At 32.7% G+C, this 15,322-nt stretch overlaps 1 protein-coding gene across 5 annotated transcripts; it reads left to right on the forward strand.

Annotated features, from left to right (window-relative positions):
- Positions 1-1,165: 1,165 nt before the first annotated feature.
- On the forward strand, positions 1,166-15,322 carry LOC129284939 (uncharacterized). 5 transcript variants are annotated; one of them, XM_054920461.1, is made up of 9 exons: positions 1,166-1,308; positions 1,397-1,499; positions 1,596-1,662; positions 1,749-1,779; positions 1,888-2,028; positions 3,302-3,327; positions 3,430-3,485; positions 3,566-3,624; positions 13,758-15,322. In XM_054920461.1, the coding sequence occupies exons 1-8, from the start codon at positions 1,218-1,220 to the stop codon at positions 3,591-3,593; spliced, it is 543 nt and encodes a 180-aa protein (XP_054776436.1). In that variant the 5' UTR covers positions 1,166-1,217; the 3' UTR covers positions 3,594-3,624; positions 13,758-15,322. The 5 variants fall into 5 exon arrangements, with proteins under 5 accessions (XP_054776436.1, XP_054776437.1, XP_054776435.1 ...); XM_054920462.1 differs by lacking the exon at positions 13,758-15,322 and adding an exon at positions 11,942-11,960; XM_054920460.1 differs by lacking the exon at positions 13,758-15,322 and adding an exon at positions 3,811-4,003.

Consider the following 15,322-nt stretch of genomic DNA (forward strand, 5'->3'; position numbering starts at 1 on the left):
AAAAAATTCTACAACATATTTGACGGTTATTTTGATAACCGTCAAATATGTTCATATATTTGACGGTTATTTAGTATAACCGTCAAATATATACATAAATATTTGACAGTTATCACATCTAACTGTCACATATGAATTTATTTTTTCAGTCAAAACAAGTTCTTGTACCTTATACTTGACAGTTATTTAGAACTGTCAAGTATAATATCACATATTTGACGGTTAAAATAACCGTCAAATATATGGAGCTGTATAAATGACGGTGTCTTATTTGACAGTTTTTAACCGTCAAATATAAAGAAAAATAACCGTCAAATATGCATAATTCTGTAGTAGTGCGGGATGAAATAAAGCAAATTTTAATCAACACAAATATTAAATTAAGAGGCCTATCATATCATTTAGTAAAACCAAATTTTGTATCTATGGGATGAAAAAATTCATTTTCAAATGGCAAAATAATTCATAACGGCATTAGCATTTTGAAAAGAGCATTTTCAAAAAACCTGTCCAACATAATAATTAAAAAAATTTAAAAAATTGTATTCCGTCGATGCGCCTCTTTCCTTAGCCATTAGAGGTGGAATAGGTTAAGTTTTTGTCAAGAGGCCACGCCCTAATTTACTTTAAGTTTAACCTAACTTATTTATTAAATAAATTTAAGTTAAGTTCAGGTCTTTAATTAAATTTATTTAACTAAATAAGTTAGGTCTAACCTACGAATCTAACAGACTGACTTATATATATATATATATATATATATTAGATAACATATCACACATATATCAGTTTCATCATTTAATTTTTAATCAATCTATTTTTTAGTTTTAATAATATTTTTAATTAAATTGGACTTATATATTAATTTTAATATTATCATTTTATTATTATATTATATTATAATTGATAAATCCTTTTAGTTTTATATAATGTAATTGATAAATGATGTTATATAGTTACATTAATAATTCTAAAATATATTTGTGACATTTAAAAATAAAATTTAAATTTATAAGTAAATTTTTAAATTAAATCAAGTTTTAAATAAGTTTAATTTTAAGTGGTGAAAAAAAAAAATATAAACTTTAGGTTAAATTCAAACCTCAAACTTATTATATAAATTCAAACCTATTTAACCAAATCTTAACTCGAACCGACCTATTTTCACCCCTGGCAGCCATCGCACCTTCAGATTCACGCACCAGTTACAGAAGTTAATGCTTCTCTGCCACAGTCAACAAGAAGAAAGCGAAGCCAATCACAGCCATGAGAGCCGTCGTTCAGCGCGTCGCCTCCGCAAGCGTCCAGGTTAGTTCTTTTCAACCTCACATGTCAAACCTCTTCATCTTTTTTTCTCTCTCTTATTCTCTTATCCTGTATTACCGGCGCGTCTTAGCACTCTTCCAGGTCGAAGGCCGCATTGTGTCTGAGATTGGACCGGGCCTTCTCGTCCTTGTTCGCCTCCACGATTCCAATTCCGACGCCGATGCCGACTACATGTACTTCTCTACCCCTATGTTTAATTTTCAAGTGGAATTTATAATTTCTGGTTTCGGTGGTCACTTTTTTTGTTTTTTGGTCTGCTCTGCTTTCAGATGTCGTAAAGTCTTGAACATGAGATTGTTCCCCAATGAAAGTACAGGCAAAGGATGGGACCAAAGTGTGATTTATTTCGTTGTCAAATGTTAGATATCAGTTGCGGAGGTTGCTTTGACCGTTTGTGTAATTGGGCTTCTCTTAATTTGCAGGTAATGCAGAGGAATTATCAAGTTCTATTAGGTACTGGAATTAAGTTTGTTAGTTCGATTTTTGTTAATTATTAATGAAGTGGGAAGTGGGAAGGACTTTGGTTGTTATTCTACTTAAGTAATATTGGTTTTGTGACAGTGAGTCAATTTACCTTGTATGGATTCCCGGAGGGAAACAAGCCAGATTTTCACGTTGCAATGCCACCTCAAAAAGCGAAGCCCTTTTATGCATCTTTGGTTGCTAGATTCAGGAATGCCTATAACACTGATGCAATAAAAGGTAAGTTTCAAATGTATTTCACCTATCAGCCGAAGGCATCTGTCTCTGACAAATGATAAAGATTACAGAGAGGCATTAATTTTGTTTGTTTGTTTATTTCTTTATATATAATTTATAATTTATTCATGGTTAAGAAATAGAAATCTAGCGTTTACCTTTGTCATGATTAACAAACGACAAGTTCATAAGTAATGTAAATGTTGCACTTTGAGTATTGATCATTCATGGTTTGGTAATGAGTACCTTCCTTAAGGTTCAACAGACCTTTAGCTTATATATATATATATATATATTGTATAACCCAACGGAAAAATTGGCCTAAACAACTTGAGTGGTGATCTGGGGGAGATGTGTAAATCAGCAAATGGTGCAAATTTGCCATGTGTGGAGTACTGAAAGTATCTCATTGCATTAACAGAATTCTGCTAGCCGTGAAGATTAGCATTGCATAGCCTAGTTTAGCCACCATGACTCCCAGTACATAGTTAGCAGTCTCATTGCTTAGGAAACTGATGCAGAATTATTTCACTTTCCCTTCTTGCCATTCACTACAGAGGATTTTAGCGCAATCTAGTCAATTAGCAGTAAGAAAAATGAAAGAAACTGCCTGACACAGGATAGGAGAAGAGAGGGATTTGGGTGGACAACAGAATTCTTATGAATGCTTTGAATTTTGAATCTTGATTGTAGTAACCATTCTTGTATGCCAAGTTGCCAACTTAGTGCAAACCCGGATAATTCTGTTTTGTTAAGATACCATAGTATTCCCAAATATTAATGATTGTTCATTCATTATTTAATTTATAGATTAATGACCACAATGTTCCCTAACATCTAATTTTAATTCATTCATCTTTCCTTGTCAATACCTTCTTTCGTGGCGTGTAAAAAGTATAAAAGGAATGGCAACCTATTTTTTACATGGTCTCAACCAAATAAGCTATTGTTAGTAAAAATTTGGTGCTATTTCCGTTGTCTTTTACTTCTGGTATTAACCACAGACGGAAACCCATAATTCATCTTGCCACTTGTCTAATTATAAAGAAACAAACAGTGAGTATGCATTATCATGACGAGTGGTCAATTCTGTTGTTGTGTCGTATAATTTGATATACATTAATTCATTGGAAACCTTCTTCTCTCTATTTAGATTGAATTGTCTTTAAGGAGCCTTGGTGATGTGTATGTGTCCCTCCTTGAATGCATCTTGTAAATCTGTTGGAACTTAATGCTGTGTCATGTTCTGACTTCAATATGCTTCATATTCTTGCAGATGGAGTTTTTGGAGCAATGATGAAGGTAAGCTTGTGTCCGTTCAATTTCTTCGTGATGATGCATGTGTTGGGTGTTAATGTCTAATGGCTACATATGTTAACTATCCGCTCTTGTCATGGTGAGAAGGTCAGTTTGGTTAATGACGGACCAGTAACAATGCAGCTTGATTCACAATCTCCAAAGTGAGTAGAATCCTAGTTAAAAATGTTTGTGTCCGGGATTATAAAGATGACAACTCCATTGACAATTCCATCACATTCAGGAATTCAGTTGATGCCACAGAATCTTGATGAAGTGGCTGGCCTGCTTTCATAAAAAAAGGTATGAATTTTGACCCTTAAACTATGAAGTAGAGTTAGGATCCTCTTTTGCCAAACTAATAATATTTTTTCCTTATCTCTAAGAAGAGCATCAATTTCTTCCTTTGGTATATTTCTTGATTTTGGGCTTTACCATCTGGCATTATTATGGAGTCATATTCCAATGAGCTGTATTGTGCAAACCCAGAATTCCGAAGTCTCTGTCATGAAATCTGCTTATAGCTGTACCCTTCTGTTACACCTGAACAACAGGACAAGACAGCGGTTGAAGTTATAATGAGAACTTCATCCAACCTTAGATAAATCATCATTGATAAACTTATTACTTTTTATCCCTTCTATATGGTAATATAACATTATAAATCCTGGGTTTAGGCTGATCAGTGACTTTTCATTTGTTATCTTTGGATTTTGGATGTTCCAACTTTCAAGCTGCTCAAAATGCTAAGTAACTTTAGTTTCTCTGTTGACATCGTCAGAAATATCGTAAAACCTTGGCAAATATCAGGACTGAATCCAAAATGAGAGAGGGGAAGCTTTGCTTTTCATATACTTTGACAAAGACTAGCTGCAGGATAAATCGGAAACCTTTGAAGGTTGAGAAAGTATAAAATGGAATGAAAAATGGAATGAAACAAGTAATTTTGCGGATGAAAAATATTCTTTATATCTGAAAAGCAGATAATAAATACAATCACTTTTTTTTTTTTTAAGGCACAAGAAAGTTGTTGATAGTAGAGCTAATTTGCTTTGGGTACCGTGGGCAAAGAGTAAGATCTCTTCTAATTAGGTTTTTACAAATATAAGGATTGAAATTCGAATTCTAATCAATTGAATTGATTAAGTGATGAGAGTCTCTACCATATGTCAACCTGATTTGACACATCCCTTTTAAGTGATAGTTATGGAAATATAACAAGCATCATATATCTTTTAATGTTATTAACGCAAGCAGTTTTTATATAGTGGTAGATCCTCTTCTCTATGCAGCCGTCATTTTGCTCACTTTGTTTTTCTCTCTTCTAGTTTACCATACTTCTGCTTTATGTTCTAAAATCCCAGATCAGTTTAGAAAGAGTTTGCCAATGGAATCTCTGATGTGGCAAAAAAATTCTTAATAAAAGTGTGAGCACAAACTGTTGAGACTAATGAAATATAAAGGGGAAAAATAATAGATCAGTCCCAAATAAAGAATTTAATCAGTAATGAATCCAATCTGTGGCAAAATGTTACCAGATGACGTGATACCACAAGTTGACCTACAAAAAGTGGGCTTATTAGTAATTAAAGTGTTTATTTGGGCTCTTCTGTTATTTTTCCAACATAAAATTACAAGAGAATAATAAAAAATGAAATGCCTTATTTCCGCAGCAGGGAGTACATAGGGCTTCTTTTAATATTTTTTCCATTAAAATACAACCAAACCACTCCTACAAGGTTGGGCCGAGAAGACGTAGTGATAGGTTATCAGTGGGGATGTCAAGAATCCCAGAACACATACTTTGAAGGATTAGGTTCACACAGGTGATTTTTTTTTTTTTTTAAATATTAAGGCAAGTCTAAGCTTGATAACAGGAGTACAAAGAGAAATTTAGTTCACCATAAGATTGGCAGGTACTTCAGACACAGGTGATTTTTCATTACACAAAAACGATGTTTCGATGTACCCGCTACCACAACATCCATTATTTACCACATCAGCCCTACAGCCCTATCCGAATATCACAACAAAACCAAAATATATATATATATATATCTATATATCGAGACTTGTTGGAAAACTTCATGTATATCTTTGAATTTAATAGTTTGAAGAATGAATTTCATGATTTATGACTTATAAATAAAGATTAAGGTTTATTTGTACAGCTGAACTTTTTTCTTTTAGGAGCATTGTGGATCCTGTGTGTTGATTAATAGAGCAATTTTCTTGTTGAACTATTTACCTGACAAGCAAAAAATCCCTTTTGTTAATTATTTGATAACTTTGTCATTTTTTATCAACATAACATATGCATGGCCCAAGCTTAAAACTAGTTATCAATAATTTTTTGTAAAACTAACTTGAGTGTTAATATTAATTTATAAATTTTAGATGAATGTTTATAAGTAATAATATTTAAATTATTAATATTTATTAAATCTTATTTGAACAAGATCTTAAAATGTGCAATGCTCTTGAAAAGAGTTTAGGAATAAATTAACATAAAAAAACATTATCAAAGTCTTGTCATTGTATATGGGTTTCACGTGCATGTCACGTCAGCTAATAATAACAATGTTAAGGGATGACTAATAAAAGGAATTTTTGCTCTTTGAAAAAATAATTTAGGAGGAAAAATTTTTCACTTACCAGTGCAGGGTGTCTAACGCTCTTTGATAAATGTTCAAGGATGAAAACATACCTTAAACATGTAAATAATATGGTTTTTAGTAATTTGACTAGTGTATGTATAAATATAATATTGATATATTTTTCATTCAAATAATTCAATTCAATTTTTCAAATCGGTGATTATGATTTAAAAAACTTGAGATTGAACTGGTATAATTATTTTTTCAATTATACCTTTATTTAATAATTACATCCATAATCATAATTAAGAATCATCTCAGCTAACTAGCTATTTTACTCTCTCTTTCTGTCACGCCCCAAAAATAGAGACTGACCGGCACAGGTATGAACTACATTGTGCATTCTCGTAAGCTTTAAAATGAAAATTCATTTCGTTTTCAAAAAAATTAATAAGATTATATAGAAATTCTAACATTTTTAATATTAATTGTCATAACAAGGTTTTAACTTTTTTTAAAAAATTTCAACAGAACCTCTTCTATAAATGAGATCTTCCAAAAATTTTATAACAAAATTTTCATAGAATACATTATCAATCAGGAGCATAACTCCTTCTAACTAGCAACAGTATATAAATTAAAATAAAGTCCTAACAACAATCCATGTGGAGTAGCTAATCTTTCTTTTAAATTTTAAAATGCATGAATCCTAAAATATTTACATAAAAAGGTAATAATACCAAGCAAAATTTTCACCTAATATAACTATATTTTCCTTTGGAGGTCAGTGGTTGGGTTAGTGTCAATTAACGAATCTAAGATCAAAATAAATTTTTTAGTGAAGAGCATTCTCAAAATAAAGTTTGAAAGAATTAAAATAATAAATCCAAATAATAGTGTAAACTAATTGAAAAGATGATAATTCATCACAATAAACTTATAAGTTTATAAATCATAATTGTAACCATAAAATAAGAGTAAATTAAAAGCAATTTATTTTATCATGCTTGAAGAAAGCAATTTATTCTCACGTAAATTAAAGCAATAACACTTGCTAACCAAAATTATTGAAATTTCAAAAATACAAATTAATCAAAATTTAGAATTATGAGAACTCAACAAAACAGGTAACAAACGTGAATATATAGTTTACAAGGGTAAATAACCAAACATGGCTTATGTCATGAAGACAAACGTAAATACACAATTCACGAGGGTAAATAAGTAAATGCAGCCAAAGCTATGAAACAAACATGGACACATAGTTCACGAGGGTAATACTAACCAAACGCGATTCAAGACCATGAAATCAAACGCAAGTATAAAGCCCATGAATAACAAACATGAGATCAAAACCCACGAGGCAAACTAGCTAGTTTTAATCACAACATGCTACGAGTTAATGGAATTATCGTTAACAGCAATGTTTTGTTTAAAGTCTTCTTAAAAATCATATTTCAAACATGCAAGAAAAATAATCACTTCAAAAATTCAATTTATATTTTCAATACCCAACTCACATGAATCATTTCAAATGCCAATTTAATACTTGTCGAAAATAATATTTCATAAATAATATACAAGCTTGTGTTAATTAAATAACTATGAATTTCAGAGTTTAATAAATAAAAATAATTTCATAAATATTTGAATTATATTTCTTGAGGAAATAAATGTACATATCATTATTTAATTATCCATCATCACTATTCCATAATTTCCAAATATTGTATACATTCATTCATATTTATATTCTATCATTGTAAAATCTATATAGATTTATCTTAATGGTTTTGGTTTTTTCTATGGATGAACTCTCTTTGTGCATGTTCCACACCAACTTATTTATTGTAACACGATTCTCCTATTACTTCAATGAAATCTCTTACACATGAGCTTAAACCTTACAAATGATAATGAAAGTAAAAGCTCCAATAATGCCATCATTATGTTTATAAATTGTATTTAATTTTAAAAAAAAAACACAATTATCAGTTCTTATAGTTTCATTGGGTTTTGAAACCTATTCTCATACCCCAATCAAAGCCCTATAATGGTAGGCACTATTATTTTAAAGCCCTGTAATGGCAAGTACCCTCAAAGCCCAGTACTGGTCGACACCCTTCTTAAAGCCCTGTAACGGTAAGCACTATTCTTTTAAAGCTCAGTATCGGCAGCACCCTTAAAGCCCAGCACTAGCTGGCACCCCTCTTAAAGCCCTGTAACAACAAGCATGTTCAAAGCCTAGTACCGGTTGGCACTTAGGTACCCTCAAAGACTAGTATCGGCTGGCACCCCTTTTAAAGCCCTATAACGGCAAGCACTATTCTTTTAAAGCCCAGTACTGGCTGGTACTATTCTTTTAAAGTCCTGTAACGGCAGGCACCCTCAATGACTAGTATTAGCTGGCACCCCTTTTAAAGCCTTGTAATGGCAGGAACTATTATTTTAAAGCCCAGTACTGGCTGGTACTATTCTTTTAAAACCCCATAACAGCTAACACCCTCAAAGCCCAATATTAGCTTGCATTATTCTTTTAAAGACTTGTAATAGCAGGAATTATTCTTTTAAAGCCCAGTATAAGGTAGCACTATTCTATTAAAGCCCTGTAATAGCTAGCACCCTCAAAGCCTAGTATCAGCTTGCGCTATTCTTTTAAAGACCTATAACAGCAAGCACCCTCAAAGCCCTATAACGGCAAGCACTATTCTTTTAAACCCTGTAACGGCAAGCACTATTCTTTTAAGGCTCTGTAACAGCAGGCAACCTTAAAGACCAGTATCAACTGACACTATTCTTTTAAAGCCCTGTAATGGCAGGTACCCTTAAAGCCTAGTACCGGCTATCATTATTCTTTTAAAGCCTTGTAAAGGCGAGCATCCACCCAAGTCCTTTGAAGCATAAGCAATTCATTTTCATTGAGGTTTTGTTTTGTTTATTTCCCAAACAAAATTTCATCTTCAATATAAACCTTTTTTTTGTTGTTGTTACTTACGCGTCTTGCCTCTCCAAATAAAATACATGTTTCTTTCTTCATTCATTCTAAGATAAGAATATTATTTCATGAAATTCTCACTTAGAAATCAAATGAAGAGGAGCACTTAGTCAACATATACTTTGTTTGGATTATTGTCAATTGTTTACAACATCATATCTATTTTATTTGATCATTTTCATTTGCATCACATCACCTTATCACATTGCTACAAAAACAAAAAATTAAAAAAATCATTTCATTATGATTATTATCGAATAGTTTCGCACTTAATCATATCTAGTCGTGTTATGAGCAATTAGGTCTTTTCATAGGTATTATATGGCCGACCAAAATACATGTTCTATCTTTACTTATTACTTATGTGAGAATTCAAAAACTACACTTTTTTTCATATACTTACATAAAAAGCAAGTAAAGAGGGGCAAATGTGAATAATATATTTTATCCAGGAATTTTTAAATATACTAATAATAATAAATTTTACAAAAAAAATGAAATTTTAATAATATAAAAAAGAAAAAATTTAATTAATAGGGTTTAATTTTATTTTAGTCTAGATAATCTTTTGTTGGCTAGGATTTTATTACTTTTGTTCATTAAAACAACCAAAAAAATATAAAAATATAAAAATGAAATTTAATTCTTTTTTAAGAGTTAATTTTAAAAAAATGTTGAAATAGAGAAAAAAAGAAATATTGATTCTTTCTAAGAATTATATTTCAAAACAATAAATAAATACAAAGAACGAAAGTTAATTCTTTTTAAGGATTATTTTTCAAACAAAAAAAATAAAGAAGATAAATTTAATTGGTTTTCAGAATCAATTTTAAAAATAGAGGAGAAAATATTTCTTAAATCTTTTAAAATCGTTCCACTAAATTATCTTAATGATCAAAAAATTATGAGGATCAAATTCTTGATATTTTCAAGTTCTCATAGATTTAGTTGTTTCCCTTAATATATATATATATATATATATTTATATATATATATATATATATATCTTCACCTAAAAAATAATCTAAAAATGATAATTAAAATTAAGAAAAAAATAAAAGGGAGAGTGAAATGCTAATTACTCTAGCGTTTCACTCAACCTTAAGGGCTTGTTTGGTTGGATTAAAGGGGAGGGTTAAAATTTTCCCTTCTCTCCCCTCCAAAACCTCCCCATTAAATTGGAGGGTTCCCCCTCCCCTCTTCCTCCTTCCCTCCCTCCATTCCCTCCCCTCCCCTCCCCTCCCCTCCCCTCCAACTAAACATAGCCTAAAACCCTTCAACCAGATGCAGCAAGAGAGCAAAAGAAGAGATGTACACGTACAAAGGCAAAGAAGAGATGCAAGTGTAGTAACCCCATGCTGTCCAAGGTCATCATCGTAGAAAGCAGCAGTTAGGGAGGAGGGGAACAAGCAAATAGGTTTATGATCTTTTGATCTCTCATGCAAGCCCCATAAAAGGGATACCTTGTATTCACGTCTATGGATTCAGGGCAAGATTGCTGCACAAATGGAAAGGTTGGTGGTAAAGAAGGGCGGCTTTACAAATGAAAGACAACGCTATGTGCTAAAGGAGAAGGCCGAATCTGGAGTCTGAGTTTGGAGAAAGCAACAGAGTTTCAAGAATGACAGAAATTTAGGAGGGCCGTAGAGGGCAACCGAAACAACAAAAGATAAATTAAGGTCTGATTTCAGAGAGAACGAAGGAAAAAGAAGAAGAACTAATTTGAGATAAATATCTTTGTTAAAAGGTTGGAAGTCAATTTTTGTTTGATTTAATGTATTTATATCAAAATCAATTTCATGTTCTACTTTTATACTTTCAGATTGATTCTTGCCTTAGTAAAAGATGATATATGCTGCTAGTAGATTTTGTTAGTGCTGTGATGGGTTTTGTATATTCATATGTGCTTATTAGAATGGAGTGCTCTTTGATTTTATTTTTTGTATGTGTACTTATACTAAAAGAGTGTTGGTTCTGTCTTTGTGATTTATGCTTGTTTAAAGCCTTTTATATGATTAGAGATAGATTGGCAATCTGTGACCTCTTTTGTTGAAGTACTTTTTCCCCCTTTTTTAACAACAAATTTTGATTTCATGATTGTACTCTTTGCATCATGAAAGATGTCCATTAAGGTGTTTGAAAATATATTGGTGACTCATAGGGAAAGCATAATTTGTGTAGATCTCATTGCCAAAAGTGCTTATGCAAGCATTTTTTTTTAATTCCTATTTGATCAGGTCATCCCTGAATATGTGAACACACTTATGTATGAAAGGAGTTTAATCTCCTTATATTGTCCTTGCTTGCCACTTTCACCAATAAAAAAAATATATGCTGGTAAATATAAGACTATCCTCCCTGGTTTGAAAATTTTAGATAAAGGCCATGGCTTGAAAAAAAAAATTCTCTCCTTATTTTTTAAGTTCTTATATGGTTGGCTTGAGTTAGTATAGGGTCATTAATTGGTTGCCTACAAAATCTTGCATGATCTTGTGCCCTTTAGTGATTAAAGGTATAGCTTTATTGTAACATCCGCTTTTAAACTGGATTAGTTAAGCCTAATTAGATTAATTAAGTGTATTAGTAAGGTGTGTGGCCGAGAGGCCTAACGAGCATGTTTGGATGTGATTTCCATTCCTAAAAGTGGGTCCAAAGGAGAATTAATTACCCAGGAATAAGAAGAAAAAATCTAAAGGACAAGGTTATGTGCCATGTGTCACGGCTTGTGGATTAGGTGCTGCGGTGCATGCATGCTGACACACTTGGGGAAGCCCTCTCTATGCCATGCGCCATGGCGCATTATGCATTCGTCGCAGTGTATGGACACTTTTCTGCAAAATAAGATCGCAAATTAATGCAATAGAAGAAGGAGAAAACAAAGATATATAAAGTAGGGACAAAAATCCTCTATTAGGTGTAACATCCAAGAAAAATTTAATCTTGGTTTATTAACCTAATAAGGGTAATTAGTGAGTTAATAAGGTGTGTGGCCAGAAGGGTCTAATTGGTGTAATTGTAGTAATTTCAGCCCTAGAAGTTGATCCGGATTGATGGCGAGCCAGCCGAGCAAGGAAAGAAGAAGAAAAAGTGAAGATTTACTCTCTGTGCCACATGCCGCAGCACGTGATCAGTCCATCATGATGCATAGAGGCAGATTTGAATGCAACAAGCTCCTCTGTGTCGTGCGTCGCCGTAGAGGGCTAAAATTTTTAATAAATCAGTTCACGTTTTGCATGAAAAGAGAAGAAGAAGAAGTAAACGAAGAGCTTTACTTTTGCTCTACTAGGGCATGTTGTGGGATCATATTGAGACTAGATTGAAGCTCCCAAACACCCAAGGTAAGTCTATCATGCCTTTTTCTTTCTTTCTCTCCCTCATTTATGATGATTTATGGTAGGATTTGAGTTGGAGAGTCCATTTTCGGTCTATAGGATTATGGATCAGATCCCATTAGTTAAAATGAGTATAATAGGAGTGGTTTGCAATAAGTAAACCCTACATTAATAATTTTATCAAGAGTTTATTGAATAGATCATTTAATACCTAAAAATCCACATAAATGTGGTAGTTAGGGGAGGTTTATGTTCATTAATGGTAGTTTGAAGTGTTATTAATAATAATGTGTACTAATGGAACCTAAAGAGCCCATTAAGTATGAATGGATAATGATTTATGGGTTGATGGAATAGAGTGTGTGGAGATATATGTTGATAAATCCTCAAAGATGGGATCATGATGATATTCTAGATTTTAGATATAGTGTCATTTCATTTGGCATTGTTCAAGCTTGTAGAAGCTTTGGAAGTTGGTATTATGAGTGGCAAACCTTTGACCTCTTAAAGGTTTGAGGTAACCGAGGAAAACTTAACTTTTATTGTTGAATGTTAATTGTGAAATGTGATTGATGATTTAAATAATTGATGTATGTCGGCAATTTGTTTAGTTGTGAAATGATTTTAGAAAGGAAAAACATTTATTACACCACCCACTTGTGATTTATAAATTTACTTATGGCATGATGTTGTAAAAGTGAACAATTGTGATGTGTGATATGTTGAATGTGTAGAGTGATTGAACATGAGTATATGAGATTAATTGTCATGAACTAATCCTTAAAATGCATAATATGTGACAAATACACATAGCATGATTATTGTCAAGAATTCGCCTAGGGAGAGGAGTAGATTGGTTTAAATCCATATAGTACTGGCAGTAATTGTTGGAATCGAGAACTTGCCTTAGCACTGACCGTTGGAATTGAGAGGTAGCCCTCATCTCATGGTTGATTCGGGACTATCCCACTTGTTCTATGAGGGACTCGAATCTAACTAGTCTCTGTTAGTTCATGAGGAGGTTAAATTAGGGATACGACACCCCATGGTTGTTAGTATTGGGAGAAACCAGATTACATAAGTAAGTGAGTTCACCTTGGCCCAGTAGCTCTTCACAAGTGAAAGGCTGGGTTAGTACATGAAGGATGTAGCCATATAATAGCTACCAGTTTTATGTTGGAGGTAACAGGAGGGTATAAAGTTGGCATATGACTATGCATATAAGTTTGATCATATGGTTGTTAGTTTTATGGTCCAGCATATGTTAAGGGAATATGGTTGTTATTATTGTAACCTTGTGTTGTGCTTCACAAAATAACATGATTATTATGTCTTGTGAACTCGTTTACATGGTTGTTAGTTTTGTAAACCATGGCCAAGTGTTTCATATGTATTATATGTGTATTTGCCTATTCACATCTATATATTTACAATTGATATGCAACTGTATAGATTAAGTGAAATTTAGTCACTGAGTAGTTGTACTTACCCTTTAATTCTCAATATTTTCAAGACCTAACTCATCGGATTTGAGTTAGGGAAAATATACGGAGGCCTAGGATTGTGGAGTAATCCTCTATATGCCTCCTTTTTGTTGTTTCATGTGTTTGCCAACTAGGAACATTTGATGATATTTTTGCACTACTTGCATTATTTTGTGTACAACTCATGTATTTTGTGCCCTGATTCAGTGAGTCTTGGTTGTAAACCTGTAGATATGACAAAAATACTTGTGCAAGTATAAATATATGTATTTTGAAAGAATTAGAATGAAATTGATGAATTTGTGCAACACTTCCTCCCCTTTTGTGTTTTGTGAAAATTAGGGTTGAGTGGTGATTTTGCGATATAAGTGTTTTTAATTGTATGTGGTGCGTTGCATGGGTTCGTAAGAGTCTATTGAGTATGGTTGGATGGTCGATGTGAGTTATTAGCACGTGTGGTTGAATTGGGACACCCATCTGTAAAATTTTGTAAAAAAGTAGTCAAAAATGGGTTTTGGTGTCTAACTTTTTATAGAGTAAGAGTTAGATTATGAAATCGGTACCATTAGCTAGAGCAAGAAGAAAACTTTGTGTAGACACCAAAACCACGTCAACCAGATATCAAACAGAGATTTAGGACACGTCGAAAGCTTGAAACATTCTTACTCTGCTAAACACACTTAATAAATAAAACTCATGGTAATCGAGGGATTAGCTTCAAAGAATGATTACCAAGGTTTAATCCAAAAGGAAAGGATCTTAAGTTTTTTAAATAGAAACGAGATAAAAATTGATCAAAACCTTTCATATTAGAGTAAAAATAAGTTTTGAAAGCATGGAATACCTTAGAGGAGTGAAAGAAGTCGAAAACGATTGAAAACAAATTATATACTGAAATACAGAGCAATGTGCCGCAGCGGATGCACTTTGCGCCACGGCGTGTTGCTTTTTATGCCACACGCTGCGATTCAAGCTCCATGTGCTGCAGCACAAAATTCTACCGGTTCTGCTGTCAGTTGACAGTAAAATCGAGAAAACTTTCGACTCACCCCAATTCTCCATCCGACGTCCGAATGACGTGATCTAGGTATCTACAGAAAGCTCTTTTCCTGTACTAACTTATGGCATGGGTTTTACTTCCAAAATAAGATACACTAAGAAGTTGGACATTCAAACACATTTTAACCACTTTTTAACATTTTTACACAAAATGGGTGTCCAAAACCCTCAACAAGTACCAAATGCTTTTCCTAACACCTGGACCATGTCCAATGGACTTAGGACTACTAGTACAACACATCACAAGCATCGAAACATCAGTATAACTAAAATTTACTCCTCTACCTCAATTTACTAAAAACAAAAGGGGAGGTAATTTGCCATTGCATTTAACTCAAATCGTTCAAAACATGCTCAGATCTTCATTTCTACACTTGCACTAGTATTTTGGCCCTATAAAACATATATATGTCAACATATACAAAAGCTAAGGGCCCAAAATATAATTCTAACATTTTCAACCACCAAAATAGTACAAGTGAGGTAATATGCATCTTAGAATTGGCAAGTCATATACTATTACACAATTAAAGC

Source organism: Prosopis cineraria, unplaced genomic scaffold (genome assembly GCF_029017545.1).
Source record: "Prosopis cineraria cultivar Desert tree isolate PC_DT_omini unplaced genomic scaffold, ASM2901754v1 PC11, whole genome shotgun sequence".
NCBI lineage: Eukaryota > Viridiplantae > Streptophyta > Magnoliopsida > Fabales > Fabaceae > Prosopis > Prosopis cineraria.

Excerpts from the sequence above, each read along its gene's own strand:
- LOC129284939 (XM_054920461.1), top strand. The coding sequence starts at position 1,218 with ATGCTTCTCTGCCACAGTCAACAAGAAGAAAGCGAAGCCAATCACAGC. Across the intron at positions 2,029-3,301 it reads TAACACTGATGCAATAAAAG|ATGGAGTTTTTGGAGCAATG; the intron begins GTAAGTTTCAAA and ends ATATTCTTGCAG. Across the intron at positions 3,328-3,429 it reads TTTTTGGAGCAATGATGAAG|GTCAGTTTGGTTAATGACGG; the intron begins GTAAGCTTGTGT and ends CATGGTGAGAAG.